The sequence below is a fragment of the Anopheles bellator genome, chromosome 2 (assembly GCF_943735745.2).
Source record: "Anopheles bellator chromosome 2, idAnoBellAS_SP24_06.2, whole genome shotgun sequence".
Lineage (NCBI taxonomy): Eukaryota > Metazoa > Arthropoda > Insecta > Diptera > Culicidae > Anopheles > Anopheles bellator.
In genome coordinates this window covers 31,799,395-31,826,737 of record NC_071286.1, presented here as the reverse complement: position 1 = coordinate 31,826,737, position 27,343 = coordinate 31,799,395, and the positions used below count along the sequence as shown (strand labels likewise).

Below are 27,343 nucleotides of genomic sequence, written 5' to 3'. Positions count from 1 at the left end.
GGTTTGGAAATGTTTCGTTGCGTCGCGAAGGACATTTGTCGCTGTCGGCGCGACCCGGGCCCACCGGGCATTGTTCCACGGTATATGTAACGTATTTTGCCGGTCGCCGGTTACATTTCTATTGAGTGCCGCGAACCACTTTCTTCTGCCACTCGCCGTCAGCCTCCAACAGCTTTTCGCCAACGGTGCCGGCCAAATTGATTGGCACCTCGTGATTGACGGCGCGCACATGGGCGGCCGGGTTCGCGATGTGATTATTGATGACAGGCGCGTGGATTAAATGCGTGAACAATCGAGTGTGGCCTCGCACACAAATACAAACCCCTCGAGCATGTGTGCCACCCAACAAAGCCCCACACGTCAATTAGCGTCGCGTTTCGAAAGCTAACTCGATTCACAATAACCGCGTTGGGTTGCGAACGTGGCGCGAATTGGCATGAAAATTTGAAACTTTTCCAAGAAACAAAAACCTCCACTTTAAAATGGGTGACAATTTGTTTCTCACTCGGGTGGTGTGTGGGTTGGTCCAAACTTTCGGTGGAGCCAATTCAATTCAATGCCACAAGAAACATGTGTTGGCGTTATTATCGGGCCGGAGAAAAGCATTGTCACGCTTCGTGGCCCGCCCGGCCCGCGATACGGTCGCTTGAGGTAAATATAGATTCAATAAAAAGCCAGAAGGCAAACGAGTCGAACAGTTACGATATCAAGACTTTTGCCAAAGGCAAAGATTGCGCCGGGCCGGCCATAACCAGTATGCCGATGGGCCGATGGCCACCACAGATGAAGGTGTTAATCTTCCGGCCTACCGACTTCATAGAGGTTCTAGACACACGAGAGCCACCGGCACCGGAACGCCAAAGTCCTTTGGCAAACAGCTTACCGCTCAAGCGCTTCGCTGCACCAGATGTGCCCATGGCGAAGCCATACATGTTTGCGGCCGAAAATATGCAAATGGTAAACATGAAACTATGTAAATTGCATTACATCCGGTGACAACGGCCATCGCCGGAAGGGCCCGGACTAGGTTTCTGAAGCACCGGATGCGGGCCACAGCAGAAGGCCAGCCCAGCATCCGACCTGGGGAACGGCCATTCCGCAACGCCCTCTGGCCAGACATTTGGAGAATAAAGGCAGAATTGTTTTTTCTCCTCTCCACCGTGTGGTTCGGGCGATCCCCTTGTTTGTCGCCCCTTATGCTCATCCGTCGATAAACTCCTCGCACTGACTCAAGCCCAACTTTCAGGTGAGTGTGACCGCATCGCATCCGACCGGTTCTTAGCCACGGTCTCTGGGACGATAGTTGGGAGCGATAGTTTATAAAACTGATAAAAACATGTTTGCATAATTTAGCTCGCTCAACTCACCACACACTGACGGTCCCGGAACTATCAAACGGTCAAATCAATGACGGTTCCTGCACGGGACTGGTGTGTGATTGGTTTTTGTGGGGTGATAAAAGTTTGCTACCTTGGTCGGCCGGCGGCCCCGAAGGATGTTGCCGGTTCATTTGCCACGGCAAGGGCTCGGGTTGCTTCGGGGGCCTGCGGTGCGGTTTCGGTGGTACCTTGTCGAAACCCGACGGTGGTGGTACACCTCAAACAGTGTGTTGATGGTGGGGCCTTAAAATTTTCGGTTGTGTAATCGAACGAGGAGCAAGGATGTAGGATAAACCCTGCGGGCCTGTCAATGGCAGGGGTTTGCATTTCATCTGGAAAATTGAAACGTAATTAAAATTCATCACATGCCGTCAGAAAGTTCACTTGCTTACCCTTACCGTTTGTTTCTCGTTGTTGAGGGTTTCGGAGTCACAGGAAAACAATAACTTAGATTAGTTTAATCACTGTACAATAACTTTTGATCGAGCAAATCTGTTGTTCAAATTTACTGACTCATGATTCGTTTAGCGACTACAATAACCGATCGGGCACCGGCAGATCACAGATTGCATTGTGTGACGGTATGGCAGCAACACCGGCCAGCGCAATGCCGACCGAGTCCGAGATGGACGTCACCATCATGGCGTACTCGCGGCGGGCAGCGGGCACCTCCGTCTGCAGGCGATAGAAGGTGTTCACATAGCCGCCACCGCCAAGCAGTCCCTCCCAGAGAATGAGCACGAAGATGATCCAGATCGATGGTGTGAAGAAGTAAACCGCCTCGAAGGTGAAGTACACCACGTTAACGAACTGCAGCACCGCCATGATCCACACGTGCCGGAACTGGATGAGGTTGACCGACGATCGCGATATGAACACACCGATCTGGTAGATCACCTGATACCAACGGTACTGTCCCGATTGCGACAGCCAGATGCCGGGGAAGTAGAGCAGCTCGAACTATGGGCAGAAGATCAGTTCAAATGAGTTCTACTGAAAGTTCCACCGTACGACCGTTTCTCACCAAGCCCTGATTGATAAAGTACTCCAGAAGGTACACCAAAATCAGTGGGATCATGTAGATGAACAGCGATGGAATGTAGCGCAATCGCTGACTCCAGTTCTCCAGCGGGCGTTCCTCTTCTGGCAGCGTGCTGTAGTCGATTTCCTTGCCCTCCGCTTCCTCCGGCAGGGCCGGTTTGCTTGTGTCTTTGTGGCGCAGCAACACCCAAAATGCCACCGCTTCGAGGGCCGGCACGACCAGCATAATGAGAATGGTAGTCTTTGGCGTCAGCCCGAGCTCGGTGAGCCCGGTGTACGAGAGTGATCCGGCAATTCCTGCGCCACCCGTGCCGGAGGACCACGTTGAAATGACGTTCCTATCCGGGGTGCCGGCAAAAGAAAACCACGGCCGCCAGTCAGGCGGACGAGGTCACACACATTACATGGACTCATTAAAACCTAATAAAAGGGCCGCCGTCGGGGTACTGACTTGTTGAAGTACGTTGCATACGCCAGGAATGTGGCTTCGCCGAGACCGGAGGAGAACGATGTCGATATCACGCCCAGGAACAGGACCCACTGGACGGTGGCAAATGCCGTTAGCAGGAACCCGGCCGCCGCCGCAACGACACACAGGAATATCCGTATACTGTGGATGGAGAAAAAAAGCGTTACGCCACGCCACGATGCTTTAGCCAGGGCCCGCCAGGCATGGCCCGAACGAGGTGCTTACTGCTTGGCCAGCGGGAAGAACGATGCAATTGATTTGACAGCCAACGCTGGCAGGATGTCCGCCAGCAGAATTGCGCCGGTCGATAGCTTGTTGCAGGGCCGCGTTTCGTATCCGTACGTGACGTCGTCCGAGCGGGCCGTCGTCGTGTTGTGTACACTGAATGCATTCTGTGGCGAAAAAGCAAAGCGTAAGAAGGGGGTGAATGTGTGCCGCCTTTAAATTGAAACACAAATTAAGCTGTAATTTTACTCGAGAATAGCTCCATTACTGGAGCAATCGTGCACAGCATTCAGGGTCCGAAATTCAAGAGCCCCGAAACATAAGCTCGACGAAAGAAATATAAAAATTCTCAGAATTTTTTAGGTTTTAAGTATGAAGAGCCCGCACACGAGGGTTTAAACAAGTTGGTGAGACAAGGCCAAGGCCTGAGACAGCAAGGCTCAAGTTGGTGAGACCGACCAACGTTTGAAAGGGAAAACTGCTACTAATATAAAATGCAGCTGGAGCATACACATCCCATACACTTGAAATTGCGCTATTTTAATATTCATTTCCGTTACCAGCACCGGTACCGGGTACTTTAGTTCGTGGAGAGTGCCATTATTTGGACACTTAGAACAGTTTGTGAGGGCCGCCATCTAACGAACCTAGCCGGGCTGCAGGACTCGGGCTCGGGCTCTATTCATTACGGTTATGCCGGGTTAGCTTTTTGCGATGTAAAATATGCTTACGGGCTCGGACGGTGGCAAGTAGTGCATCAAGTGCAGTTCATAAGTGGCGCCCAACTAGGGCCAGTGAGAAAAATAGCGCCACGGGCCATACCAGTTCGCAGGTACCGGCTTTTCGCTTTCCACGGTCCGTATATTGTTCTTTCGCTTTTTGGTGCGCCCCGACGCCGCTGACCACCGGCGCCAACTGCCATCGCAATATCCCGAGCATAGCTTCACCATAACTAATGGTCTGGCCGGTGCGCTTTACATTACTTTTCCGCAAACTGCCGAACGGTGGCGTCCAACGGGAGATCACACAGCAACTCAACCACACACTGCTATTCAACAAGCTCCATTCAAAGGGTCCACTTTTTTACAAATGGTCCAGATTTGGCCGACACAAAGGGGAAGCGTTTATTTTGTCAGTTGCAAAGGGCAGAAGTGGTTTTTAGTTGAGTAATAGAACTATGTTCAACCCAAGTAATTTCACTGCCACTGGCCGTGTTTTGTTCTGTAGCGGTAGGAAAATAATATATTAAAATTAAATCATTAGCATAATGGATGGACCAACGGCCAACCAGGAGCATGATGGCGTCCAATGATTAGAGCATGTTCACCCAATAATCCTAGAGCATTGTTTATTTGTTAATTCATTGCATAAATAGAGTCAAAGGTCAATATAGCCTGATCGACAAATTGAAAGAGTAACTTAGAACAAAAAGCATAGAAACTTTTAGTTCCCATCGATGCATACATTTCGAGGAACGCGAATTTCTCAGAAAAACTCGTTGTGGGAATTGATATGCAATCGCTTATTTTCTCCACAAGATAAAGGTTTATTTCGTTTCAGCGTAAGCTTAAATAAACGGAACATGCGTCTATGCGCTGATAGCAACAGGTGAGACAGTAACGAAGGCATTTGAATCCCCATGAAGAAACTCAAACTAGTAGTCGATTTCTCCAGTTGAGATTGTTTATTCTTGTTTCGTTTTTCTTTAAGACAATCAATTCATGAATACAATCACAGATCAAAGTGAAAACTTTGATTGTATCTTTCAACAAATCGTTAGATGGATGGTTCCAGGTGTTTTCGTCGAGTGCTTCCCGAAACAGCCGTTACATTATTAACTTGAAAATTTAAGTAATAAGGTATATGTATCTATGAAACCGGATATCGAGAAGTGCTAAGCCGACCCGTCAATACCTGTAAGATGACATCCGAGCCGAGTTTGCCATCGCATCCTCTGCTACGCTCGGATGCTTTTAACAAACATCAATGTCTGTGACTCTTTGCGTAACATGGGCATTCCATTTTAATGACGAACCGCTAACTCGACTCAACTGTTGAGCTTTGTATTGTATTTAAAATATGGCAGCAGATTAACGTGGCTACATTTTATCTTAACGCTCACTTCTGTCAACTTGCAACGAAAGAGGTGGCACTATAGGCAGTTGTTCCCCTGCCTGGTACGGGCCTGGTAACCAGACACTTAAAACCTATTCAACCGCCACTTTTATAGCGCTCTTCTGTTGCTGAATTACCGGGAAGCGATAAATTACTTTGAAGCAATCTCATCAATTTCGAACAACAACACAATCGTCTAACCATAACGGAAAGGCTGGATTGTTTAGATAGTTGCCGTTCATTGATTGCTGACAGTCGTACGATAACGCGGATCACTTTGAATTCACATCCCGTTAGCGTTTTATCTTGTACGACTCGGCGGCTGATAAACTATCAACCGTACAGGTCTGGGGCAGACAGCAGACCACGCGAGCCCCTTCCGAAGCGAAGGTCTGTGTATTGTTATGGTCCGTGCAAAGCTTATCGGGTTCCCAAGGCCCGCGCCATTGGCCGCCAAGAGTGGGCCTAATCAATCATTCAAAGGCTTGTCCACGGTGTCATAAATGGCAGCGCCAAGGCAGAAGAGCTACCACGTGACGCGCCAGCTTTAGTCACTGGTAGAAATCACGGTCGATCGACCCTCGAGTGCTGCCCCCCAAAGTAGTTCACGAGTGAGCCATGGAATCCCCCGCCCTCGCTCATCGATCAACAACAACAGCAGATCGCACCACTACACGCCCCGGTGATCACCGCGACGAATGGCGAGAAATCCCAAACAAAGCTACTTCGTTTCAACAACAACACCACTACGATCGCAGATCGCTACGCGTCAGCACGTGCCGCGTGCTAAAAGAGTGTTTCGTCGCTTTCACTCCACTCACCAGTGCACTTTTGGCGTGATCGTCACCCTCCTCCAGGTCCTTCAGAATGTCGTGTGCGGCCGTCAGCATCACCACGTAGCCGTAGTTGTTGCACAAACCCAATATCCAATAGGCAACCAGATCTCGCCACAGGCCTTTGTCTTTCGGCGGTGCATCGTCGGCATCGCCGTCGGTCAGCGGAATCACCGAAGGTGAGACACTCTCGCCCGAGTCACCCATTTTCCAGTATACTCTACTTTCGCCGCCGTTCTGTTGGCTTTTCGGTGCACTATCAGCTACTGCGCAGTGTGCCACGTAGTCGTCTTTCGCTATGTTCTAGGCTTGCAGCAACTTCCACGCAAACCACACATTCCCCGGTGCTGGTGCCAACGTGCTCTCTGGATGTGTACTTTATCAACATGCCCCACACAACACTGACCCCGGAGTTGTGATCGTTCGAACAACGGTGGCACTCCGAAGGTCGACAGCGAGTTCGCGACGAGGTTCGAGTATGGGGCGATCCTCTCGCTCCGAACGCAGCGAACTGACTAACGCACTTGCCGAGCAGCGCTCCGCGATCGGCGCTATCAACTCACAGAGGCTCGCGCCGCCGGGAACGGGTCAGTGGACGGATGGTCCGATAGCCACTCGAGTGGGGTTGATTGGCCAACAACGCAGGGCGCAGCTGTTTGGCACCCGATTATAGTGGCCCGGTTTGGCACAGTTATCGAAATGTGCTCTGGATGCGGTCCCGAGGCACCGATGATTATGGGTTACGTTCGCCGACTTATGGTTACGGTTACGGCGCTTCCGAACCAAACCTATTAAAGGGAAGATCGGAAGCAATCGTCCCAAAAGATTCGAAAGCTGCAGCAGTAACTCTGGCGTTGGTTGGGGTAGAATTAAGGCAGAAAGATGAAAATTGTGCAATTAATATCTTAGGAAATGACAAAACCTTAACGATAAAGTTCGGTGTACCCGTATTCGAAATACCCTGAGGGCATTGATTATTGATTCACAATAAGAATCATTTCTGGACATGAAGAAGTCTCTACATCCTTCTCGGAAGAGTGCAGAACACGTCAGCAGATTTGAAATGTCGGTTCCGAAGTAGCAGCAATATTGGTTTATTTTAAAGTTTTTGAATTCGATTGAAACATTAAATTATTAATTAATTTAATTCAGTATCATCCTGAAAGGAATCTAATAATAACGTTCAGAAAGGCAATATTATTTGTAACGTATCCGTCATCATACATTCAATTCGTTTTTCAAGGATCCAATTGCTTTACATCACAATGTAGTACTTGTGACCAATTCTCGGAAGATATACGGATTTAATCATATACGTACGTTAAGATAACATATAAATTGGGTTGGGCAGCTTTCATTTCATATAACCGTCTACGCATAACAAGACTTCATGGTCTTATACAGGAACGAGATAGGAAATATTTCCATCCCCCTGATTTACTATTAGTGTCCCATTGAATCCGCTCCACGGGCAAAAGTGGTACAAAAGTACTAAGTAGGGCCCTTATCCTGGTGCGTAGTTGTTCAACAAGTTACTTCCACCGTCCAGGGTGGTGATCGATCATAAAGGAAAAGGCAAACACATGTTTATTAACCAGTGTTGATTTGTTCGCAAGTATTGTGCGTGCTTAAAGTGGCCGTCGAGATGGCAATTAATTAATTTGATCGTCTTCTTCGTTCGCCGGTGTTCGCGGCTACAACAATCTCCGCCAGCGATGCACACTCCATACTTCCAGACGCTTCCGGTAGCGACCGGCGAGCCGTTGACGCAAGGAAGCGATAATGGTCCACAAGTTCCATTTCGCAGGATCGGTGGCTTCGCAGGAACTCTCGGCAGTCCGTCCTGTCGACCGCGCGTACGTGCAGACATTCTCCTGCAGGGGCTTCGCACCGTCTTACCAACATGTACGGGAAAAGTATGCAAAACTTTCCCCACTCTCCTACGACAGGACCGTCCCGCGGTTGGCCATAGTGCCACGTAAGAACGGAATGGCAGTCGGTACGGCGATCCTTCTTTCTGTTGCTCACATTCCACCCATTTTGTGCTGTTTTGCACTCGTTTGCTTCGCGGAATGCGGTGAGGCATAAGTTTTTTGTTCGTCGTCACATTCGCAAACCAACGCTCCCCCAACGTCCATTCAAATGCCACATGAAGTGCCGTGCCTACGAGGAACATTGAAGGACGTCTACAGCGAAGGCTCCTCCAGACGCTTGGGTTGCATCTGCATCAGCTGCAATCTTCTTAACAAGAATATTGTTTTCTGATTGGAGGCCCTTCCGCTGCGGAATTTCTCCCATTTTCAATACTCAACTACGCCGCTACAGGATCGGCACGAGTGTGTGGTCCTTCGCTTCCGATTACTGGCAGCGGTCGACTCCTTCGAAACGGTCCAACTATGGTGGTACTAAAAACTTTTTATGCTATTCTTCCCGCCTCTCGTTGCTCCGACCTGAGCCGGCGCTCGCCGGTTGGCCGCTTCCGCCTCGTTACAACTGAGTGGTGCAAACTTTGTGTGGCGTGTATATTTTTAGCACACCGTGGCCTTCCGGGTTTATTTGCGTGGGAGAAAAGTTGGAAAAAACGTCCCTCGACAGAACGAACCAGTCGCATCACTCATTCCATCCCAAGTGTCTCTTGTCGGCCATGTTCATAGCAATCCCAGCTGCTGTACGTCACAGTCAGCCAGGAGACAAATAACACTTTTCCTGGATTCCCCTTTTCCATGTCCACGCTCGAACCCCGAATGTCAGTATCATTTTTCCGGATTTCCGGATATCAGGCTTCGGCATCGCAGCGAGCGATAGGTTTGTTGGTCTCTTGTCATAATTATGGTTTACCATAAAACTAGTACCCCGGTTAATCGCAAAGTGTAGGATACGCCGGGTCCGGTTTTCAGTGCAAAGTGAGTCCGGATAACGTATGCAGAATCCAATCGCAAAAAGTCAGCCCAGACTGCGGGGCTTCCATCTAATGGTAATTGAAAATGAACCATATTTTCCCTGAGGGCCTATTCACCCCAAAACCCCCGAAGTTCTGCCACTGGAAGGCACAGACCAGGGAGATAAATAATTGAGCAACTCTTACATGCAACTCTATTATGATATGTTCCGTGTCTCTGCGTACCGCCGTAAAATAGATGATATTTGGTTCGTCTAATAGTAATATCCGGGTGTGAATGTTAAATATGGATGGCTGTAGTCGAAATTCATAACACTCGTGGTGGCTGGTTTTTTCCGGGGCCCAGAGTTTTGTTCAGATCGGCTGAGGCACGTGCAATGGGACCAAAGGAGATGCTGTGGCATGTAGTGCCATTCGCCATGACGCTTACCATGCATTTTTAATGATGAGATATAGACAGCCCTAGGATGCACCTCCAATGAACTCTACCCAATCACGTAGGTTCGTGGGCTCTTCGATAACGGTCTAGGCTCAGTTTTGTACCGAAAACCCCTTAATACCGCAATGCCGATATAGTTAGTTTGAAGTAATCCAATTAAGCAGAAGCATATGCCTTCGGAGTAAATATGGCGCTTAGTGGTTACTGCAGGAAGCTGTTGAAAACGAAAGCCTGCAGTAACAGCTACCTTTCCATCTAGTCTACATTTTTACAAATGATATGATATTATTTCAATAAGACAATTGAAGAAATATCAGGGAAGCAGTTGTTGATATAGTGTTATATATTAACTTGTATAATCTCATTAAAGTCACTGAAAAAACAGACGAGACAACTCTCATTTGTTATATCAACACTACTTTGAGGCTAAAATAACAGAAATGATGCAAACTGTTGTCTCGTTTTTGTTTCTGCTATAAAGTATACATCTTTTCAATACAGCAATTCCTGTGCAATGTTTATAATTTAAATGTTTTCTGCATTGTGCATTACAACATAAGTTTTTGCCCGATGCTCGATAGCAATCGAGAGTAAAACATGATACTTCGCACAACCGTTTTGAATTTCGTAATCACGAAAAACGCTGACATCCGCTGAAAGTAATGAACTCGACACTATAGCCAATCGTTTCGGATAGTCAAAGTCGCAGCCGACGTCAAAATGACTTTCACCTTTCGTTGACAGCGCGAGCCGCTGAAAACAACAAAATCATCGCCGTCTAACCCCACATATCCGTGTACCGTCGGTGGCCAATTGCATTTGTGAATCCGCTCCGTAGACAAAAAATCAGTGGAGTTTTCCGATTGTTCTTTTGCGGAAACTGCACGTTAATCGAAATGTCGCGCGGAAGTAGTGCCGGATTCGATCGTCACATTACGATCTTCTCGCCGGAGGGACGTCTTTACCAAGTCGGTGCGTAAGGGAATACTGCACCCCAAACAGGATTGAGATTGTTAATCTTATATTCCATTTTCCTCCAATCACACACAATAGAGTACGCTTTCAAAGCAATCAATCAGGAGGGCCTGACTTCGATCGCACTGAAGGGTAAAGATGTGGCAGTTGTGGCCACGCAGAAGAAGATCCCGGACAAGCTGATCGATCCCACCACGGTTACGCATCTCTATCGCATTACCCGTGAGATCGGTTGTGTCATGACCGGACGCATAGCAGACAGCAAGTCGCAGGTCCAGCGTGCCCGCTATGAAGCGGCCAACTGGCTGTACAAGTACGGATACGAGATTCCGGTCGATGTACTGTGCCGTCGAATGGCGGACATATCGCAGGTGTACACCCAAAATGCCGAAATGCGTCCGCTCGGTTGCAGCATTGTGATGATTGCTTACGATCCGGAGCACGGACCCGTCGTCTACAAGACCGATCCGGCCGGATACTACTGCGGATACCGAGCGATCTCAGTTGGTGTGAAGCAGACTGAGGCCAACAGCTATCTGGAAAAGAAACTCAAACGGAAGGCTGACTACGGCGAGGAAGAATCGATTCAACTCGCAATCACCTGCCTATCGACGGTACTGGCCGTCGACTTCAAGCCCTCGGAAATTGAAATTGGCCTGGTGACGAAGGACAAGCCGGAATTCCGCACCCTAACGGAGGAGGAAATCGAAGTACACCTCACGGCGATCGCCGAGAAGGACTAAGCAACGCACTGCCTTTTCCGTGGGCTTTCTTTGGTCGGTTGCAGGGTTTCTTTCACTCCACAAGCATTATTACACATTCGCGAAATAAACAAGAATTGTACGAAGTTCCTTACGCTAGTTTATTGGGGCGCCGAAATCTGGTTTCACTTGCCGGCGGCAGTGGCCTGAGGGTTACGCAGGACAAGGATGACCGAATCACCGCGCAGGAACATCTTCGAGATAAAACGGTCCTTGTTAACGGGCTTCACTTTTTTCTTCCCTTTGCCGGTGCGTGGTATCTCGGTCCACATTTCCTTCACGTTTTCCAACACCATGTTGCAGTGTCGATCGAAAGCTTTCACGCGTCCCAACAATTTCTTATTGTTACGGCAGTTGATCAGGACCTGGGTATTGTTTTTAACCGACTGGGTTAGTACGGATAGCGGGCCGGTATTGAACTCTTCTTCTTCTTGTCTGGCCAGCTCCTCCGGCGTCAGTTCAGACTTTGGTTTCGCCATAGCCCTGTCGAGGAAACGAAATGTTAATGCTAAAGATAACATAATATGTGGACAATATTTACATTTTGTAAAGAGAGGAAAAATATGCGAATAAAAGCGCACTTCACAGCGGCACAAAACGATGCTGGACGCTAAGCGAAAAATGACATTTGTCCTTCCGGATGACGGCTGCGAAATAGAACCTTACAAGTGCTAATATTTCAAACTCACCACCCTGGTGGTGATTAAAAGTGTTATTCAATTTGGCCGTTGGACGAATGGCAATATGACTTGACATCACATAAATTATTATCTTATTCTTAGTAATATGAGGGCAAAGTATTTATATAAAAAATAATTTATTAGGGTTAATTTAATTCAAAATTTATTTCATCAAAATAATATCGGTTTCCAAAAATATCGAAACAAGTGTGTCAATTCTTTTACGAATTGGTGCTGTTTCAATGTCCAGCGCGTTGCAGAACGGCGTGTTTGTAGAACGGTAACGCTTCCCTGTCCGGGAATTGTTTGATTTTTGACCGTTCCAGCGCGATGCTGGGTACCAAGTGGCAGTTGGATCGTCTGAAAAAATATGTCTCATTAGACTAGTTTTGCCTTTCGTCCAATACCGTGCGTTTTACTTATGAATGGGTTTCTCCGTCTGGCTCCAAGGCCATGATTTTTGCAGTTTGATGACACGCTCCAATTTCTCAATTCGCAATCGCTCCTCTTCACTCATTTCTGGCTCTGTATCCTCCTCCTGATCGGATCGGTTGTCGTCCTCAACTCCATTTCGTGCCGGCAACGATTCCAAGACCTCGGATTCGTCAAACAAGCTTTCCAGGGTGATTGCAAATTCTTCGTCTGGGTCATTCTGAGTCGATTCATCCTCTTCGTCAAGTCGCTGTAAGTTGATTGGGTCATTGGTTTCCCGCACTTCATCGTTCGATAGTGTCGTCGAGGATCGTAGAGCTTCCGGGAGTTCCATTTGCAACTCGGGGGGAGCAAACTTTGAAAGTGTTTTGGTGAGAAAACTGAGTGTGGCATGAATTTGCATCGGAATCACACTGATTTCGTTCAACTGCTGCTGCATTTGGCGAAGCTGTTGTTCCACGGCCTGGACACTGATGCTCGACTCGCACGATTCACAGGACACGGACCGATGATCACGCGAGGATACCGAATCGAAACTCGTTCGCCGACTGTTAAGCGGGACTGGCAATGAGAAAACAACAGGTAAATACTCAAACCACCCCTCGACACAGCCAAAATCTTCCAAATATGAAAAAGAAACGATTTTATTCAACGATGGAACATTTCGAGGTTAAGTACATTGAGCAAAGAAACAACAGGATTTAACAATTCATTTTCGTTTCATTCAATACACTAACTACGTCAGCTGTCGCATTGCCTATGCAATCGCGTCAAAATAAAAACTGATTTGGTCGGTTATTTACGTCTAAAATAATCAGTGGCCGCTATGTAAAGCGGGTCACATTATTTAAACAAAAGTTATAATGTTTAGCCTACAACATTGGGTTGGCCGCTTCCTGAGCTGCTGGGCTCCGAGCGCGCTGCACTCAGGCGTCGGCAGTCACTTCTTCCGGAATAGGTTCCGCCGGGTGGGCAATCGCAGACGACGCTTCCGATACGGAGCCATCCTCCGACCCTTCGCTGTCCAGGCGCGGTCGAGGTGCGGTGGCCCCTTTGCGAGCCGTCTTTGCCTTCTTCTTCTTCTTTGGCTTTGGAACCGGCTTAGGTTCCTCCTCTTCGTCCTCTTCTCGCCGGGAGCCCGTCGGCAGCGACAGCATCATGCGTTCGATGTGTCTTAGCTGCTCCTGCGGTTTGGAGCGCGTTTCTGTGAGCAGCCGGCGAATGTTGGCGATCAGCTGCTGATGAGGAGCATCCTTGCCGTACAGGTCCGGTGGGATCGGCGGCGGTGGTTGCTGCCAAACGATCGGGTGCCACACTTTACGCTCCGGCGGCTGGGTCCAGTTCTCTGGATGCGTTGAAGCAATGCACATTAGTTAGAGACAATCGGACTGAGGAAACCACATTAGCACATACCACGATCGTCGGTTTTGGGTTTTGGGGCAGGTTTGTTAGTGACATCGGCTTCTGGCTCCTGCTCGTTACCTATGAACTTAACCTCCGTCGTTTCCTTCGGTTTTCCCTGTTCTTCGGCTTTGCGGTTTTCCTCGTTGTCTCTGAAAGTACGTACACAGTTATATGCAGCTCTCATATTTCACATTAAATTTAATCATTTTGTCTATTTTTTGTTTTGTTTTTAGTTTTAAGAAGTTTTTTTAAACCTGGAGGAACAGACTGGGGTGTATTTATGTTAGAAATGATTTTCATCAAAATTGCACACACAGACAGCATTACGTAAACATATTAGCATAACAATGCATGCATTACACCAGGGTAAGGACACGTTTTTGCGTCGCAGTTACCAATCCCGTATGCAACCCGTTGGATAAAATAAAAAAAAACCGGCGAACTCAATGGCGGCACTCGTCGTGGTTTGGCAGAGAAAAAAAAACGCGATCAAAATAGAACTACAAGAAGCAGGCCCATCGGCACAACGTCAACACGGGTCAGAAATACAAGCTTGACCGACGAACACCGATAAGAGACCGAGTCTGTGCCGATTGTTAATGTAAACCTGCTGGTTCGTTTCCCGTGCGATGATATTTGTAAACGAAAGTAAAAAACAAAGAGTTATTTCTGTTGGAAAGATATCCTCTCAAGACAAGTTCACCGAACGAATTGACCTGAACCGTGGTGCAATGGGTTTCTAAGAAACTACGTTCGATTGGGTAAAAGGACGTATAACGATCCGTTATGCCAACAGATGACATGTGATGGACAGAAAGGCGTCCAACCTGTTGAGAGCTAAAAATCGCCATTAAGAAGTGCACAATGCCAAAAAACAAAGATTTCACGTGCGCCAGGCTTCAATCCCACCATAGGCTAATCATGTGGCTGTTTACTGTTTTCGATTGAATGTCCTTGCAACTGTAATCCTAGACACGAAATTGGTGACCCAATTGTAACAACGATATTCCCGGTGATAAGTAGGGCATTTAGGGCAAAGTTTTGAAATCCACCCTGATTGCCACCACCAAGGCACAGGCCACAGGGCTTTGGCGAGAGATTTGCCGTGCGCACAAACACATTCGGCGATCGGACTGATCTCGAGATTTTCACGAAAATTTCCGGTTATTTTTATCAGCCTAGACTGATTACTCTAGCCGTCACGGGCGGGCCATCTTGAAACGCCAGATTGACGACCAGATGGGCTCCGCACGGGGTAAATTTTCACTGCTCACCCCGGACAGTACGCTAGTGTTGGTACTGTGCCGTGGATTAGGATTTCAAGAATAATAAAGGGAACACATATCGCGAAATGCTTACTTTGCGACGATCATCTGCAGCTGTTCGCCGGCCTGCTTGATGACGGATTGGGCCGTGGCGAGGCGCATGGCCGACGCGTCGGCCCCGTTGATCTTCAGGACCTGGTCGCCCAGTTGGAGGCCGGCTTTCTGTGCCGGGCTGCCCTCAGACACCTGATCCGGGATGAGAAAACGTTCCCGGATTACTCGCACCGACAGATCGTCCGTTTCGAACGGGATGATGTTCCGCTTGAACTTGGGTCGTTTGTAGTAGTCGGGAGCATCGTCACGCTTAATTTGGCTATCGCCATTCTGGACCGGCTGTTGGTCACCGGCCAGCTTCGGTTCGTCCAGTGCCATCCTGAGGCTCTGACTGTCTCAATCACTCGCGGTTAATAAGCGATCTTCTAGTAGCTAGTCGGTTTAGTCTTTCGAGTTTAAAATATGAAACAATTGTTGGCTCGAAACCGTTGTTTCCAACAGGATAGTCAACGTAACACTGACCCAACGGACGAGGCCACATCACCGACGGCCACAAATTTCTCGATTTCTCTCGATTTTCGGTTTCGTGATCCAAAGGGCTAAAAGTTTTTGTTCTACGCGTGTCGAGATTTTAGTCGTATTGTCTCGATTTTCGTATATACTTTACAACGGATACATGTCTTAGTTCTGTGTGACTCTCTAGAGTGGCGAGAGATCCCAGAGCTTCGAACACGGAGAGCGGCATTGTCGATCGCGGTAGATCATCTTTCGTGAGATTCGGCCAAATTTCGAAACATCTTCATCCTGTGACGTCGATAATTCCGGCGGCCCGGCAGGGTGTGTATAACAACGAGCACACTATCTGCAGCACAACAAAGTTACGGTTGGTCAGATATGCGCATGACCCGATCGACGACGGATCCGTCGACAGTGCGCAGGTCGTCGCGTCGGGCGTCACGCCGCCCATAAGCCAATTCGTCTGCCCGAAAGCTAGGTTATGTTTGCGGCCGCGACCAGTGAACGGACCGCAACAATCGCGACGAGCCGAGCGCACTGGTCGGTAAGCCGTGTTCGAGTTCAGCGAACGAGGAGCTGTTAACATAGATTCGACGCATCTCTAGATCTATTTTAGATCCGGGGCGCCACACCACCACCAAATCTCATCTCGCCGCCTCGGTCGACGACTGAAATCTTCACTAGGTACTTTTGATCGGTACAGGCTTACTGCCGTCGCCGCGATCTGCTACTCCCGGCTACTACATCACTAACCTGGTCCATCGTCCATCCTCACCTGGAACACCGTGACCGGCATTTCGAAGTCAGCGCCACCTGTGATGCGGAATCCTAGGGGGTTTTCGCCATTCTCGGGACCCGTGCCGACGGTACCATCCCGCGACGAAACGGTCAGCACTGGAATATTGCGTTTCTCAATCACAAACTCGGGCATACTAGCGATCGATTATGGCTGGCGATGATGCTGTGTTTCTGTGGATAGCGGTCAATGGCGGCAAAACGTATCAGCCCAGTAGTCGTAGTCCTCGGTCGCCTCGATCGCCTCGGTCTCGATCCCCGTACTACTCACACAAATGATTACGTATTCGTGGCCTACTTTCGAGCAAATGATCACCTCACAATCAGCCTGCGTTCTACAGTTCTGGAATTTCACACGAATGCACACTACACTGCGAGTGTTCCAGAGAGAGGATGCACCGGAAGAAGTGCTTTTGGCGTGACTGCGTTGGCACTGTGTTTGGATCAATAAAATGATCAATCACTCACGACGATGCTACCGCGACTGCACCTACAGCACGGACTCATGAGAGCTCCACTCCGGTAAGACAGCAGAGTCTGTCTGCCTATGAGATAATTTTAGTGAGTCGGACTCGTCAGATGCAGCGCACTGCCGAAGCACTAGCATTGACTCGTACCGTCCTCGGCGACTCGTTCCGAACGACTCGGTCCAATCGGGTGCGGAGTCGGTGCTGGGTTTTCCGTTGGAATGCACTACAAATATCGCGAGACCAATGCACTCGGGGAGTCCTGCATCGTGGCTTTTCTTTCTGGCCGCCAGAACGGTGGAAACATTTTTTTTGTGGAAAAAGTTTGAAGTTTTATTGCGATTGGAGCGCATTTTTAAAATATGCCAGTAAACGATTCTTAAGACTTATTTTATCACCTCGCCAACGTTACGGCACGGCACAACTCACACCTCACCTGTGCCGCTGTCGTCCGGTTCAATCATATCCGTACTGACTTCGCCGAGGTCCTTTTCCTGTTCCATCAGTTCATCGATGTACCGGTCTGCGTCAGCATCCGCCGGCACTTGCTCCGGCTCGATTGCTTCGCTCTGCAGCCTTGGGGCAGCCTCTTGCTCCTGGCGCTTCTTCTGTTCCTCCTCGAACGCCGTAAGGAAACGATCCTCTTCAGCGCGGCGTTCTTCTTCCTCGCGGCGTGCCTCATCGATTTTGCGCTGCTCTTCGGCCTTCTTTTCCGCTTCCTCGCGTTCACGCTGCAAATGCTTCTCGTACTGGTCCTCGGTTGCCCGTAGTTTCATTTCTCGTTCGCGCTTTTCTTCCGATACGCTCGGAACCAGGTAGCAGTTAGACTCCCTAATGCAACGAATCAAAAGTAATGAATAATAATGAAAATTGTAACGCACATACAAAAAAAATACGATGACGATCCGATGATCGTTCAAATGAAAACGCCTAAATGACAGCAATCCGCATGCCACTGTAACACCAGGAAGGTGGTGGCTTGCGTTACAGAGAAGCAGGATCGAACCTCCGCACCCCACACTTACTTGTACACACACTTTCTACGATCATTCCACGGCCACAAACCATTCCATTTGCCCGGCTGAAAGAAAAAGCGATTATTATTCGGTGGCGCCTTCGGGTTTTCCGTGCGAAAACTTACGTTTCGGTTGGCGCGCAACCGAGCTTCCCAATCTAGCATGGCCCGATCGGCATCACCCACTGAGAAAAAGAAACCATCTTGATCAACGAGGGGGGTAGTGACTATTCCTCAGCCGCGCATGGGGAAACGGGATGGGATAGGACATTGACGGGATGATTGTTTGTGGATGGACAGAGTATTGGGAGGAGAAGGTGCAAATTTGTGCCGGTCCGCCTTTGGCCTAGGTCCCGTCGCCGTGATCGTGTCATAGATGCTTGATGCTATGGAAGTGCGATCATTATGGTGCCGGTGGCCGGAGTGGTTGAAGGAGGCCAGTACTTACAAGGTTTGAACCAAAAGTCGACCGTCATCTCGTCTTCGCTGTCCTCCTCTACTTCCCTGCGAATGGAAGCCAGCCCGAAGGATTAGTGCTATCCTGGTACACCGAGTTCCTAACAAACTTACCCGCTGACGAATATTTTCACCGTTCGCCCAGATTCAGCAATCAGTTCCTGTGCCTGCGCTAGGGTCAGCTTATCGGCGTGCGTTTCATTGATCTTGGTGATGATATCGTTCACTCGAATCCCAGCCCGTCGGGCTAAACCTTCGCGTTTCACCGAAATCACTGTCAACGGCTCGAACTGGTCCACGCCACCGGTTACCTCGAATCCCCACAGGTTATCCACAAATGACATAACACGGCGATCGAGTTCCGTCGTGCCCGAAACACGCACATGGTATTCGCAGTTCTTGAACGACTCTATCGGAGGCAGCGCCATCTCCATTGCATCTACTGGGACATCCATGTTGTTGCTGTTTGGCTGTAGTTGGACCGGACGGTAAGTGGCAATAGGTGCACACCGCAGACGAAAACACTAGAAAACGCAAACGAGAATGCTACACTCGGGTACCGCTGTTCGAGTGGCTTTGCTTCAAACAAATTCGTAGTTCTGCATTAAATTGCCTGCCTCTCAATGTCATCGAACACGATCCTCGATCGTCGGATCGGGTATCCGACGATTCCTTACGAAATCCATTTCCGATGAGTCGCTTGCCAAGCCATTGTCATTATCTAACCGAAAGCGGATCCGATCTGAACGGTTCGGTCCGAGGAACGAATATCATCGCGATAAGAGTCGTGGCTAGTGCCGCTGACATGTCATCAAAGTATTTTTAATTCATTTCCGATTCATCAATCGCGCCCACGATCGGTTGGCGATTTCGCTGCCATCGGTTTAGCTATTATTAGCGGGCTTCCGATGTCATCTACAAGCGTACGTTTGACTACTGATCGTAGTCTTTCCGGTACCGGTTCCATTCTATCGCTACATGGGTGCCTCGCCAAACCGCTAGCACGCTTCCTTCTCATGCCAATGACCGGCAGAGTCCTTTGACAAGGTCTGCAATCTGCGATGCTACAAAGTGCAATCGTGGCGTCAGTATTTCGCAAGCGATCCTTCAATCGAACATTTGGAGTAAGGTTAACGCGTCATTTGAAGTAGAGTGTTAAGACTAGCGCCACAAGCAACTTTGAGCTTCAAAAGACTAGATCAAAAGGTTAACTGAAGATTTATGGCATTAGTTAGGTTTGCATCTTATTTTTCAGTGCCTCGCAGGTTTCTTTCTCGTTTGGAACTCATTCAAGATTGTCACAAGAATTGTTTTAGTTCTGAAACAAAATTGATGTCGGTCATTCTAGTCCAATTCCAAAATTCAAAATTGCATTAAGAGAATTACCGCTGCTGCCCGAAAATTATTAAAGCTGTTACGCCAAGAGCCACGCTCTCATATTTTGGCTCAATAAAGTTCAGCAAACAAAGTTCAGTTCAGTAAAGTATTTGTATTTATTGTATTTTGCCATAATATAACCATGAGTTTCCAAAGGTACCAGTAAACATTTTACTAATGTGCATTCTGTCGAATTATTATTTTATTAAACTTCTCATTCCAATGTCAAGCTCTATAAAAATCTCATCAACTTATGGTAAATAATGCGAGGCCGTTCCGGTTTAGAATACATTTCTGGCCATTTCCGGTTTGAAATACATTAGGGTTCAAGGAGTGCGGTACACTTTGCATTGTGTATTCGATCAACAACAGTTGTACAATGTTCCACAAAGGTTATCAAAAAGAATGCTCTTGATACGTCTATTTCTTTGTCCCAATCGGGCCATCTGCCAACACCAAATCGTTCCTCTTCCGATGGCCAACGCAAAGATCACACCACCAGCTTTAGACACATGCCGAACGAGCCATCCCATTCCTTCTTAACAGATTCGGTTAATATTAAGTCGACACCAACAACCGTCCGCAGTTTTATTTTTATTTCACTTATTTACACAGCAGTACCAGTCTATTATAGTTACTCGCTAACGAAGGATAACTAAGCGATGATCGATACAGTAACAGAAGACGATGAAAACAGAGAAAACCTATGATCGTGATAGCCGGATGAGCAGAAGCGCAAAACTCGCAAACTGTTAAATGATTATTGTAGGGCCCTCACCATTTGTCCTTTCTCACAGCTGAGTTTAAGAAATAATAGTAAAGAAAAGAAGTAATGTCCTTCATAGAAGCGTAGGAAACTTAATCAATACGAAATTGCTCTTTGGGAGAAGGAAATCGGGAACGGGAAGGTCTAGGGGCTGGGAACCTCTTCAGCACGGTGATGCACACTACAGTGACCGAGCCGGAATTGCAGCCATTTGTGGAATTAGTATCGTTGATGAGGTGCCAATATCCGGTTAGATGATGATGGGACGACAACAACGGCCGGAACGGCGAGGGAAAATTTATCGACGAGTGGTCCGAGTTGTTGCACGACGTCGCAGGGAAGAAACGATGGCCGATGAAAAAACGAGGAATCAGAAAGGCGAAATTGAACCAGTCGGCAACGCAGGAATCGCAGGAAAAGTCCAAAAGCTCAGGGTATACTAATTTTGGTAGAGGAAAACCTTCGCCTTGCGAGGCTGGAAAATGGTTTCGTCCTTCATTACCTTTCGCACATCTTCTTCGGCCACCACCATCTCCGGGCGCAGCTCGATACCGCTCTTCGGGGGATCCATATCGTGTACCAGCTTGTAGACGTCGCTGTTCCGAATAAAGCTTAGGTCTTTTTCCGGTTTCTGGTACTTGAGAAAGTTCACCCTGTAAGGTTGGAAGAGAAAACCGGAAACTGTAGCACGGTATGGCAGAGTGCGCAGTCCAAACCAACGTAACAGAAATGAAATGCCACAGAAGTACAAACATTCGGAACACTTTAAACTCTGTTCTACTTACGCCCGCGAACATCAGGTGCGTTACTTGAAAAGCTCACTTTCAAACTTTTCCACCAACAGTTCACAGTTGGAGAATTTCTTCGCTTTGTTCGACGTTCTTTGAACGAAACATACAGAGATAGAGAGAGAATATGCACAAAATGAAGATGAGATGATAGTGCCATACCCTGCCGTGATCTACCGGAGTCGTAACATGGATGATGATGTGCTACGTACCTATAGACGTGCGGTGATTTGTCCTTGCCATCCGACCAGTAGTAGTTCCAGAACTTTACCTAAAACATAGAAGGTGCTGTTAGACAAGATGATACTTAGTGCATAGATGATTTGATTATTAGTGCATTGCGAATGGCTCTGAACTTTCTCGGCTCTATCTGAACTGCAGTGACATTCAAACGGCTTGTAACGAATCGAATCCAAATTAGTAACAATTGCATGGGATAGTAATAGTTTAGCTAACAGTTGGCAAGGCACAGTGCAACACCGAGCGACATGAATCAAGTGACATGAAACAATAACCGGTTACCTGTCGTCGTAACCCAGATGAGGACTTTCGTAGGAGATACTACAAAAGAAGAAGAAAACAATGATCGACGAATGAACGTCACCCATGAGAGTGTGCGGTGTGAAAGGATCGGGCGAAAGATCCGGCGATGATGCGGACGCTGAGGACAAGCTAGAAAAAAAACGACAATTACCCCAACGTTGTGCCTTGGATCAGTTCCGCCTGAGAGCTGATCACTTCGGCGATGAACTGCTCGTTAAACGCATCCTTGGCCGTGCGCCATTTGCGCCCTCCGGGCAAGTAGATGGGCCGCTCCTGCGGTGTCAATGGGCCGAAGGCACTGGTGGCCTTCTTCTTCTTTTTCACCACCTGCAGCTTGAGCTCGTCTTGCACAGCGGTTCTAATGTCTCCGCTCAGATGGTTCTGGCTGGAGCTATCGGAATCCTGTGGAGATCGAGACCGCCAACCGAGTGAGGGACCCACGCGTCAACACGGTGGAAGATCAGATTGGCAAAAGTGCCCACGGTACGGCAGACGGATCAAGGAAAGTTTATAGTGGAAAAGAAAATAATTAGGTCGGTTAAAAAATGTACATTACACCCGTTCTAATAAACTCTTCATCCTTTACGCGATGATTGAGTCCTTGGAAGCGGTCGATCCAGAAAAAGACAGAAAACATGGAAGCTCCTTCGAGCCTGCCGAAAGCTTAGAGACTACAAGCAGGCACCAGGTTCGATAGTGTAAGGCACGTTTATTCCACTCCTATTGGGCTACGTTCGATGAGCACTAGTGTTAGCACACAGTTGCATGTCTTCGTGGAGAGTTTGGCTCTGGAATGCAGCATATAGCGCTGGTACTGTTTCGTATTTCGTGTTCGGGTGTAAAGTGCTGCCAGGTCGGCCTGCTTTAAGCCTGCCCCGACAGCAGTGCGGTTTCATCTGCTAGTGGTGGCTGCGGAAGTTGCTCTACCGATTCCTCCCCGCCGTCGATCGTGAGCGAGATGCGCAATGGCAGTGTAATGTATTCAACTTCCTCCTCTTCGGCAACGTACAATCGACAGCGCTGGGACACGATCGCCCAGTCGATCGTCTGGTATTTTGGCTTCTTTCGTGTGGTTCCCGTGTTGTGCGGTAGCAAGGTGTCCGAGTGTGGTATGCGTGTACGCAGGTTAGCAATAGTATTAATCGCCAGTTCCCAATCCATCAAGGATATGCATAGGCACGGTTGGTAAGAAGAGATGAAATCGAGAAAAAAGGGGTTCGAAACACTGCGATCAAACACATTGGACAGTATTGGCAGGTAGACAGCTTGGGCGGAATGGGGGGCACCACTGGATCAACGATAGCAATAGAGCCGTCCCTATTTGTGCAGTTCCGGCCAGGCAGCGTTCGGCGCATTCGGCAAAAGGTGGCACTAACTAACCTTATCGTTGTTATTGGTCCACTCGATATCGTGTTCCTTCATCCTTTTCTGTAGCTGCTCAAGCTCTTCCGCCGTATACTGGATGTGTTCGCCTTCGTCGACCGATGAGGACTGCTCAGCGTTGCTGCTGTCCGCCCGGGTGAACTCGGTCACCTCGAACGTTTCGGACACTTCGGGCACTATGGCCTCTGCCGACTGTTCGCCATCATCGGCCGCTGTTGGCTCTGCTTCTGTAAGAATGTAAACACTTTCACTGCATTATGCACTCGCTGTCGGGGTGTTGGTGTACTGTGTGCTGTTTATGGGTGTGCGGGGCCTTCGCACAAAGGACACGCGTCCTTGGCCTTGTGGTCAATGTACATGTCGTTTTCAGGTTTTCAATGGTAGGTGTGGTACGGTGGTATGCATGAGCACCGAACAGCCGAGCACCAAGGTGGGGGATGATCCTAGAGTCAAACACAACATAGTATACCTTCCGGGCGAGGTGAAATGGACTTGGACTTCCTTTTCGGAGCGGCCAGCATGGCCAGCTGTTCGGTCAACGCGGCTATAGTAGCCTGAATCGTGTTCGGGAGCGCAGATAGCGCCTCCAGTTGCTTTTGCACATTCTGCAGCTGTTCGCGGAACTCTTCCGACGGTTCTTCTTCGCTGGGGCTTCCGGAGGCGGGCTGTGCGCCTCCCTCTCCGTCACCTGGATTGGAAGTGGCGTTAGCATTCTCGTCTTCTTCACCACAGTGGACACCATCGGAGCAGACGTAGTAGAGGGATGGGCTGGAACCGGGGTTATCGAGGTTACCTGTTTTCGGTTCACCCAGATCGATCGTTTCCTCGACGAACGTCTTGATCGTCTCGACTTCGGCCTCCTGGCGTTCGCTCAGATACTCGTCGTACATCGGTATCGGTTCCGGTTCCGGTTCGGGTTCCTGCATCGGATTTGCATAGCAAACTCTCAGCCGGAATTCTCTTTGCGCACCGCGTGTAGCCTTAGTATCGCACCTTTTGCACTATCGAACTTACCGGCGATTGGGGTGGCTTGTAGTCTGGAGCAATTTTCGGTTTCGGTTGCTTTACGATTCGTACCTGGTAGCGCTCGGTCGGTGGGTTCCGTTCGAGCTTCTTCTCGTCCGGCGTCTTCGGGGCCGGGCGTTGTGGCTTCTGCAGGAAGGTGGTCCACTTTTTGTCTTCCTCATCCGCCTGAACCAGCTCGCTGTTGAGTGTTTTGAAGACTTCGCTCTGCTTGAAAACTCCCGACGTTGGGATCATTTTGTTGAAGTTCACCCTGATGGACGGAAATTATGGTAAAGAGAGCAATCAGCCAAACTGCGTAACCGATGTTGATGTTGAACGGCGAATGGCGCCCACCGGGCCTGCCACCTACCCGATAATGTTGTGCTGCTTCAGCACTTCGGCTTCACCCGACAGAATCTCGGCAATCTGCTCGTCGGTGATCGGAACGTCGGGGATCTGCTCGTCGATCTCGCGCTCCTCCTGCGATTGACCCAACAGCGGTGCGTTCGGCGTCCAGAACGGTTTCGGCGAGGTGTTGATGTACTCCACCTCACCCGTCGGGGTCTTCTCCTTGATCAACCGCTGAGACGACGATACCTCACGTGCCCTAGCGAAACCGATATCGCGTTGATTGAAAGGGACACTTGTCGTGCGGGGGTAAGCTCACGTTGCCAGGACCTTGCTGTGTACTAACCTTAAGATGCCGAGCACGAATTGGTTGCCGGCGCAGGCCAACAGCTGGTGCGCATCGTAATAGGACATGTTACCCGTCGGTATGTCATTGATACGCATCACTACGTCCCCGATACGCATGCCAACCGCTTCGGCAATGCTTCCGGGTAGGATCTGCCATAGCCATGGGTAGTGCAAGTGGAAACCGAAGAAAAGAAAGCAGCCAAAACAAATAGAAAGCATTTTCAATGATTGACATTTCGAGTTTGTTCGGTGGCTATTTTTATCGACACTATCGCTCTCTCTCTCTCTCTCTCTCTCTCCTTCTGTGCCTCTCTTCATCGCTTTAATCGATTAGCGATCTAGTTGATCACAAGTTGGTTTTCGTGTTTTTAGGTTAACACGGTATCGGTGCAACGGTTATCGACCACCGCACAAGCTTCAACGAGCTTCATTAACCACTTTGCGGATGGTTGCCAATATGTTACTAAACCGTGTCACAGTCAGGTCCTGTGTGCCAACCATGTTCATATTAAACACGTTTACGGTCGAATTTGAAAGTTTAATTCGATTGCGTAACACAACGACATCCGCTGTTACGCAATGTGGAAGGGACTCGAAGGACACAACTTTTCTCGATTTCAAAGTGCAACAGTCCTTGGACAAAACTTGCTCGAACACTCAAACGTGTGCTTTTGTGGAATTTGAAAACTCACTTTAACCACCGTCAGCGGAACGTCGAAATCGGCTCCACCGACCAGCTTGAACCCGAACGGAGTGGTGTTATCGTAACGGGAGAAATTTAGATCCAGCACCATTGCGGCGAGTAAAGGTCACGTCTGATAAGGTCAACCAGAAGCTATTCTCACTAATTGAAAAAAAAAACACTCTTTTCAGCACTGGCGCAGACTGACGAAGATAAGAGAGCGCTTTCGAATTGCGAACCACTTCAACCGACCACTACTAGGGAACTGAATTGCAAAGCTGCTGCTGCGACCCTGTCGAAGCTGCTGCACGATTGTCGCGATCACGAAGTCGGGATCCTGCACGTGGTACTCGTGAATCATTCTCACCGTTTTTTTTGCGATCATATGATCGCATGGCACATTTCCCGATGCCATGCTTTTTATTTTCATCCAGCCGTTGCAACTGTTTACACGCTTAGACCGATCGGGACGGAACTATTCTTAACAGCTTGCACGAGACATTGGGCTGGTTAATTTGGGAACCATCAAATTCAGGCAGAGTTAATTTGTTGTTTCTTTGATCCACGAGAAGGAAACCACAAACAAATATGCGCCATTAAAAATGAAGGTATGTTGTTCCCAAGCAATGCAACTGATCAAAAAGAAATCAAACCAAACAAATGCTAATCAATTCTCAACATTCGTTAGCGTTTATGGTGGTGAACAGTTTCCTTTATGTTTCCCTTTCCTTTCCCTTTGGCGTTTTCCTTTCCCTTTGGCATTGTGCTATGGGCCTGAAAGATTGGCAGAAGTTTAATCCAACGTTCAGCACGGTTAATGTGGTTTAGATCGATTTTCCTTTTTTTACCTCTTATATTGAGAATGTTTTATCATTTCCGATGTTTTCCTACCTCCTAATGCGTGAATGGGGTAAATATCCTGTAATCGACAAAAAGTTCTCCGCCCATTCGCACCAAAATCCGGCAGGTACTGTAGGGAAAAAAGAATTAAGAAAGGATTCATTTCGGCCCTACCCGGTTCACGTGTAGAACAGCGGCCGCAATCTAGCTTCCCGTTCTAACACCGGCACGGCACTCACGGCGAAGTGAGATGGAGCGAAAATGTTTTCAAACAAAACGGATAAGTGGTGGTGCGTTAGATCGGTGCCCTCACGCACACTCACGCCCATTCTATCGGCCTCTCGTACGATGAATTTTATCGGCTCACAGTTTATCACAGTCACAGCGATTGCAACGTGCGGTATTCGACGTCTGATCACTTCTAGTCCTGCATCCGCCGGGTATACAGTAAATGTGCCGTCCGACCGGGGACAGTGCTCCGCGCGTTATCGGTCGATCGGTGCTGCGGTGAAATATTTTTGTCTCGCCGGTTTCCAGCTCGAACCGAACAAAGGCGCCAAAAAGTGACCGAACGTGAGTGACCGCCTGTCAGCCAAATGAATCGGCCATTTTGGATGGTTCACTTCTTTGTTTCCCGGCACATCGGCGCGAGCGATAAGGTGTCGAAAATACGGTAACTGGCAGACAGTCGAAAAAGACAGTTTAAAACAAAGTCAACTCGTCGTCAGCTTCATGCCACGCCGGCTTCGATGAGGAAACCGCCTTTCCCCGTAAAAAGAAGGTGAAGTTAGTGAGCTGAAAAATTCCGCCAAAAGTCTCGTTCACGGTGAATGCAGTCGGTGAGTGAACCGTGCCTCAGCACTGGCCACCAACACTGGTGCGGCTGTCGTGCGGTTACGCGAGCTGGCGGAAGTGAGTGAGCAAGTGTGAGTGAAGGCAACCAATTTGAACCCCGTTGCCGTTGTCGTCGTTGGGGGACAAACGGTCGTACCGAGAGCGCTGGAGTTCAGTCGAGCACGAGAGTTTACGCGGGAAGAGTGCAC

The 27,343-nt window shown here is 48.7% G+C and overlaps 7 protein-coding genes across 16 annotated transcripts; 1 reads left to right on the top strand and 6 right to left on the bottom strand.

The window, feature by feature from the left end:
* Positions 1-1,897: 1,897 nt before the first annotated feature.
* LOC131209925 (battenin) lies at positions 1,898-6,550 on the bottom strand. Of its 2 annotated transcripts, XM_058203085.1 has the most exons (6): positions 6,051-6,550; positions 5,272-5,284; positions 3,115-3,205; positions 2,872-3,030; positions 2,404-2,758; positions 1,898-2,339 (listed from the first exon to the last, which is right to left on the bottom strand). In XM_058203085.1, the coding sequence occupies exons 1-6, from the start codon at positions 6,267-6,269 to the stop codon at positions 1,911-1,913; spliced, it is 1,266 nt and encodes a 421-aa protein (XP_058059068.1). In that variant the 5' UTR covers positions 6,270-6,550; the 3' UTR covers positions 1,898-1,910. The 2 variants fall into 2 exon arrangements, with proteins under 2 accessions (XP_058059068.1, XP_058059067.1); XM_058203084.1 differs by lacking the exon at positions 5,272-5,284 and having other exon boundaries at positions 3,115-3,281.
* Positions 6,551-10,149: 3,599 nt separating this feature from the next.
* On the top strand, positions 10,150-11,222 carry LOC131208673 (proteasome subunit alpha type-6-like). Its single transcript, XM_058201488.1, has 2 exons — positions 10,150-10,372; positions 10,454-11,222. The coding sequence occupies exons 1-2, from the start codon at positions 10,297-10,299 to the stop codon at positions 11,116-11,118; spliced, it is 741 nt and encodes a 246-aa protein (XP_058057471.1). The 5' UTR covers positions 10,150-10,296; the 3' UTR covers positions 11,119-11,222.
* LOC131208674 (probable small nuclear ribonucleoprotein Sm D2) lies at positions 11,220-11,775 on the bottom strand. The gene is made up of 2 exons (XM_058201489.1): positions 11,678-11,775; positions 11,220-11,619 (listed from the first exon to the last, which is right to left on the bottom strand). Coding segments are annotated over exons 1-2 (360 nt in total). The 5' UTR covers positions 11,680-11,775; the 3' UTR covers positions 11,220-11,261.
* A 280-nt stretch (positions 11,776-12,055) lies between these two features.
* LOC131207383 (uncharacterized) lies at positions 12,056-12,702 on the bottom strand. The gene is made up of 2 exons (XM_058199994.1): positions 12,236-12,702; positions 12,056-12,176 (listed from the first exon to the last, which is right to left on the bottom strand). Exons 1-2 carry the CDS (start codon positions 12,685-12,687, stop codon positions 12,056-12,058), a joined length of 573 nt encoding a protein of 190 aa, XP_058055977.1. The 5' UTR covers positions 12,688-12,702.
* A 203-nt stretch (positions 12,703-12,905) lies between these two features.
* LOC131209089 (PDZ and LIM domain protein 7-like) lies at positions 12,906-16,812 on the bottom strand. 3 transcript variants are annotated; one of them, XM_058202073.1, is made up of 5 exons: positions 16,554-16,812; positions 16,263-16,456; positions 15,012-15,163; positions 13,662-13,801; positions 12,906-13,593 (listed from the first exon to the last, which is right to left on the bottom strand). In XM_058202073.1, exons 2-5 carry the CDS (start codon positions 16,416-16,418, stop codon positions 13,175-13,177), a joined length of 867 nt encoding a protein of 288 aa, XP_058058056.1. In that variant the 5' UTR covers positions 16,419-16,456; positions 16,554-16,812; the 3' UTR covers positions 12,906-13,174. The 3 variants fall into 3 exon arrangements, with proteins under 3 accessions (XP_058058056.1, XP_058058058.1, XP_058058055.1); XM_058202075.1 differs by having other exon boundaries at positions 16,263-16,381; positions 16,554-16,810; XM_058202072.1 differs by lacking the exons at positions 16,263-16,456; positions 16,554-16,812 and having other exon boundaries at positions 15,012-15,498.
* A 257-nt stretch (positions 16,813-17,069) lies between these two features.
* LOC131211775 (inner centromere protein-like) lies at positions 17,070-18,822 on the bottom strand. Of its 2 annotated transcripts, none has more exons than XM_058205383.1 (5): positions 18,335-18,822; positions 18,213-18,268; positions 17,891-17,967; positions 17,775-17,830; positions 17,070-17,580 (listed from the first exon to the last, which is right to left on the bottom strand). In XM_058205383.1, exons 1-5 carry the CDS (start codon positions 18,673-18,675, stop codon positions 17,175-17,177), a joined length of 936 nt encoding a protein of 311 aa, XP_058061366.1. In that variant the 5' UTR covers positions 18,676-18,822; the 3' UTR covers positions 17,070-17,174. The 2 variants fall into 2 exon arrangements, with proteins under 2 accessions (XP_058061366.1, XP_058061368.1); XM_058205385.1 differs by having other exon boundaries at positions 17,891-17,949; positions 18,335-18,821.
* A 1,354-nt stretch (positions 18,823-20,176) lies between these two features.
* On the bottom strand, positions 20,177-25,736 carry LOC131211773 (PDZ and LIM domain protein Zasp). 6 transcript variants are annotated; one of them, XM_058205379.1, is made up of 9 exons: positions 25,471-25,736; positions 24,777-24,928; positions 24,453-24,689; positions 24,092-24,353; positions 23,547-23,997; positions 23,075-23,304; positions 21,846-22,096; positions 20,866-21,016; positions 20,177-20,544 (listed from the first exon to the last, which is right to left on the bottom strand). In XM_058205379.1, exons 1-9 carry the CDS (start codon positions 25,570-25,572, stop codon positions 20,527-20,529), a joined length of 1,854 nt encoding a protein of 617 aa, XP_058061362.1. In that variant the 5' UTR covers positions 25,573-25,736; the 3' UTR covers positions 20,177-20,526. The 6 variants fall into 6 exon arrangements, 5 of the variants coding, with proteins under 5 accessions (XP_058061362.1, XP_058061363.1, XP_058061361.1 ...); XM_058205380.1 differs by having other exon boundaries at positions 20,177-21,016; positions 23,547-23,765; positions 23,871-23,997; XR_009156914.1 differs by lacking the exon at positions 20,177-20,544 and adding an exon at positions 21,364-21,422 and having other exon boundaries at positions 20,921-21,016.
* Positions 25,737-27,343: the final 1,607 nt, after the last annotated feature.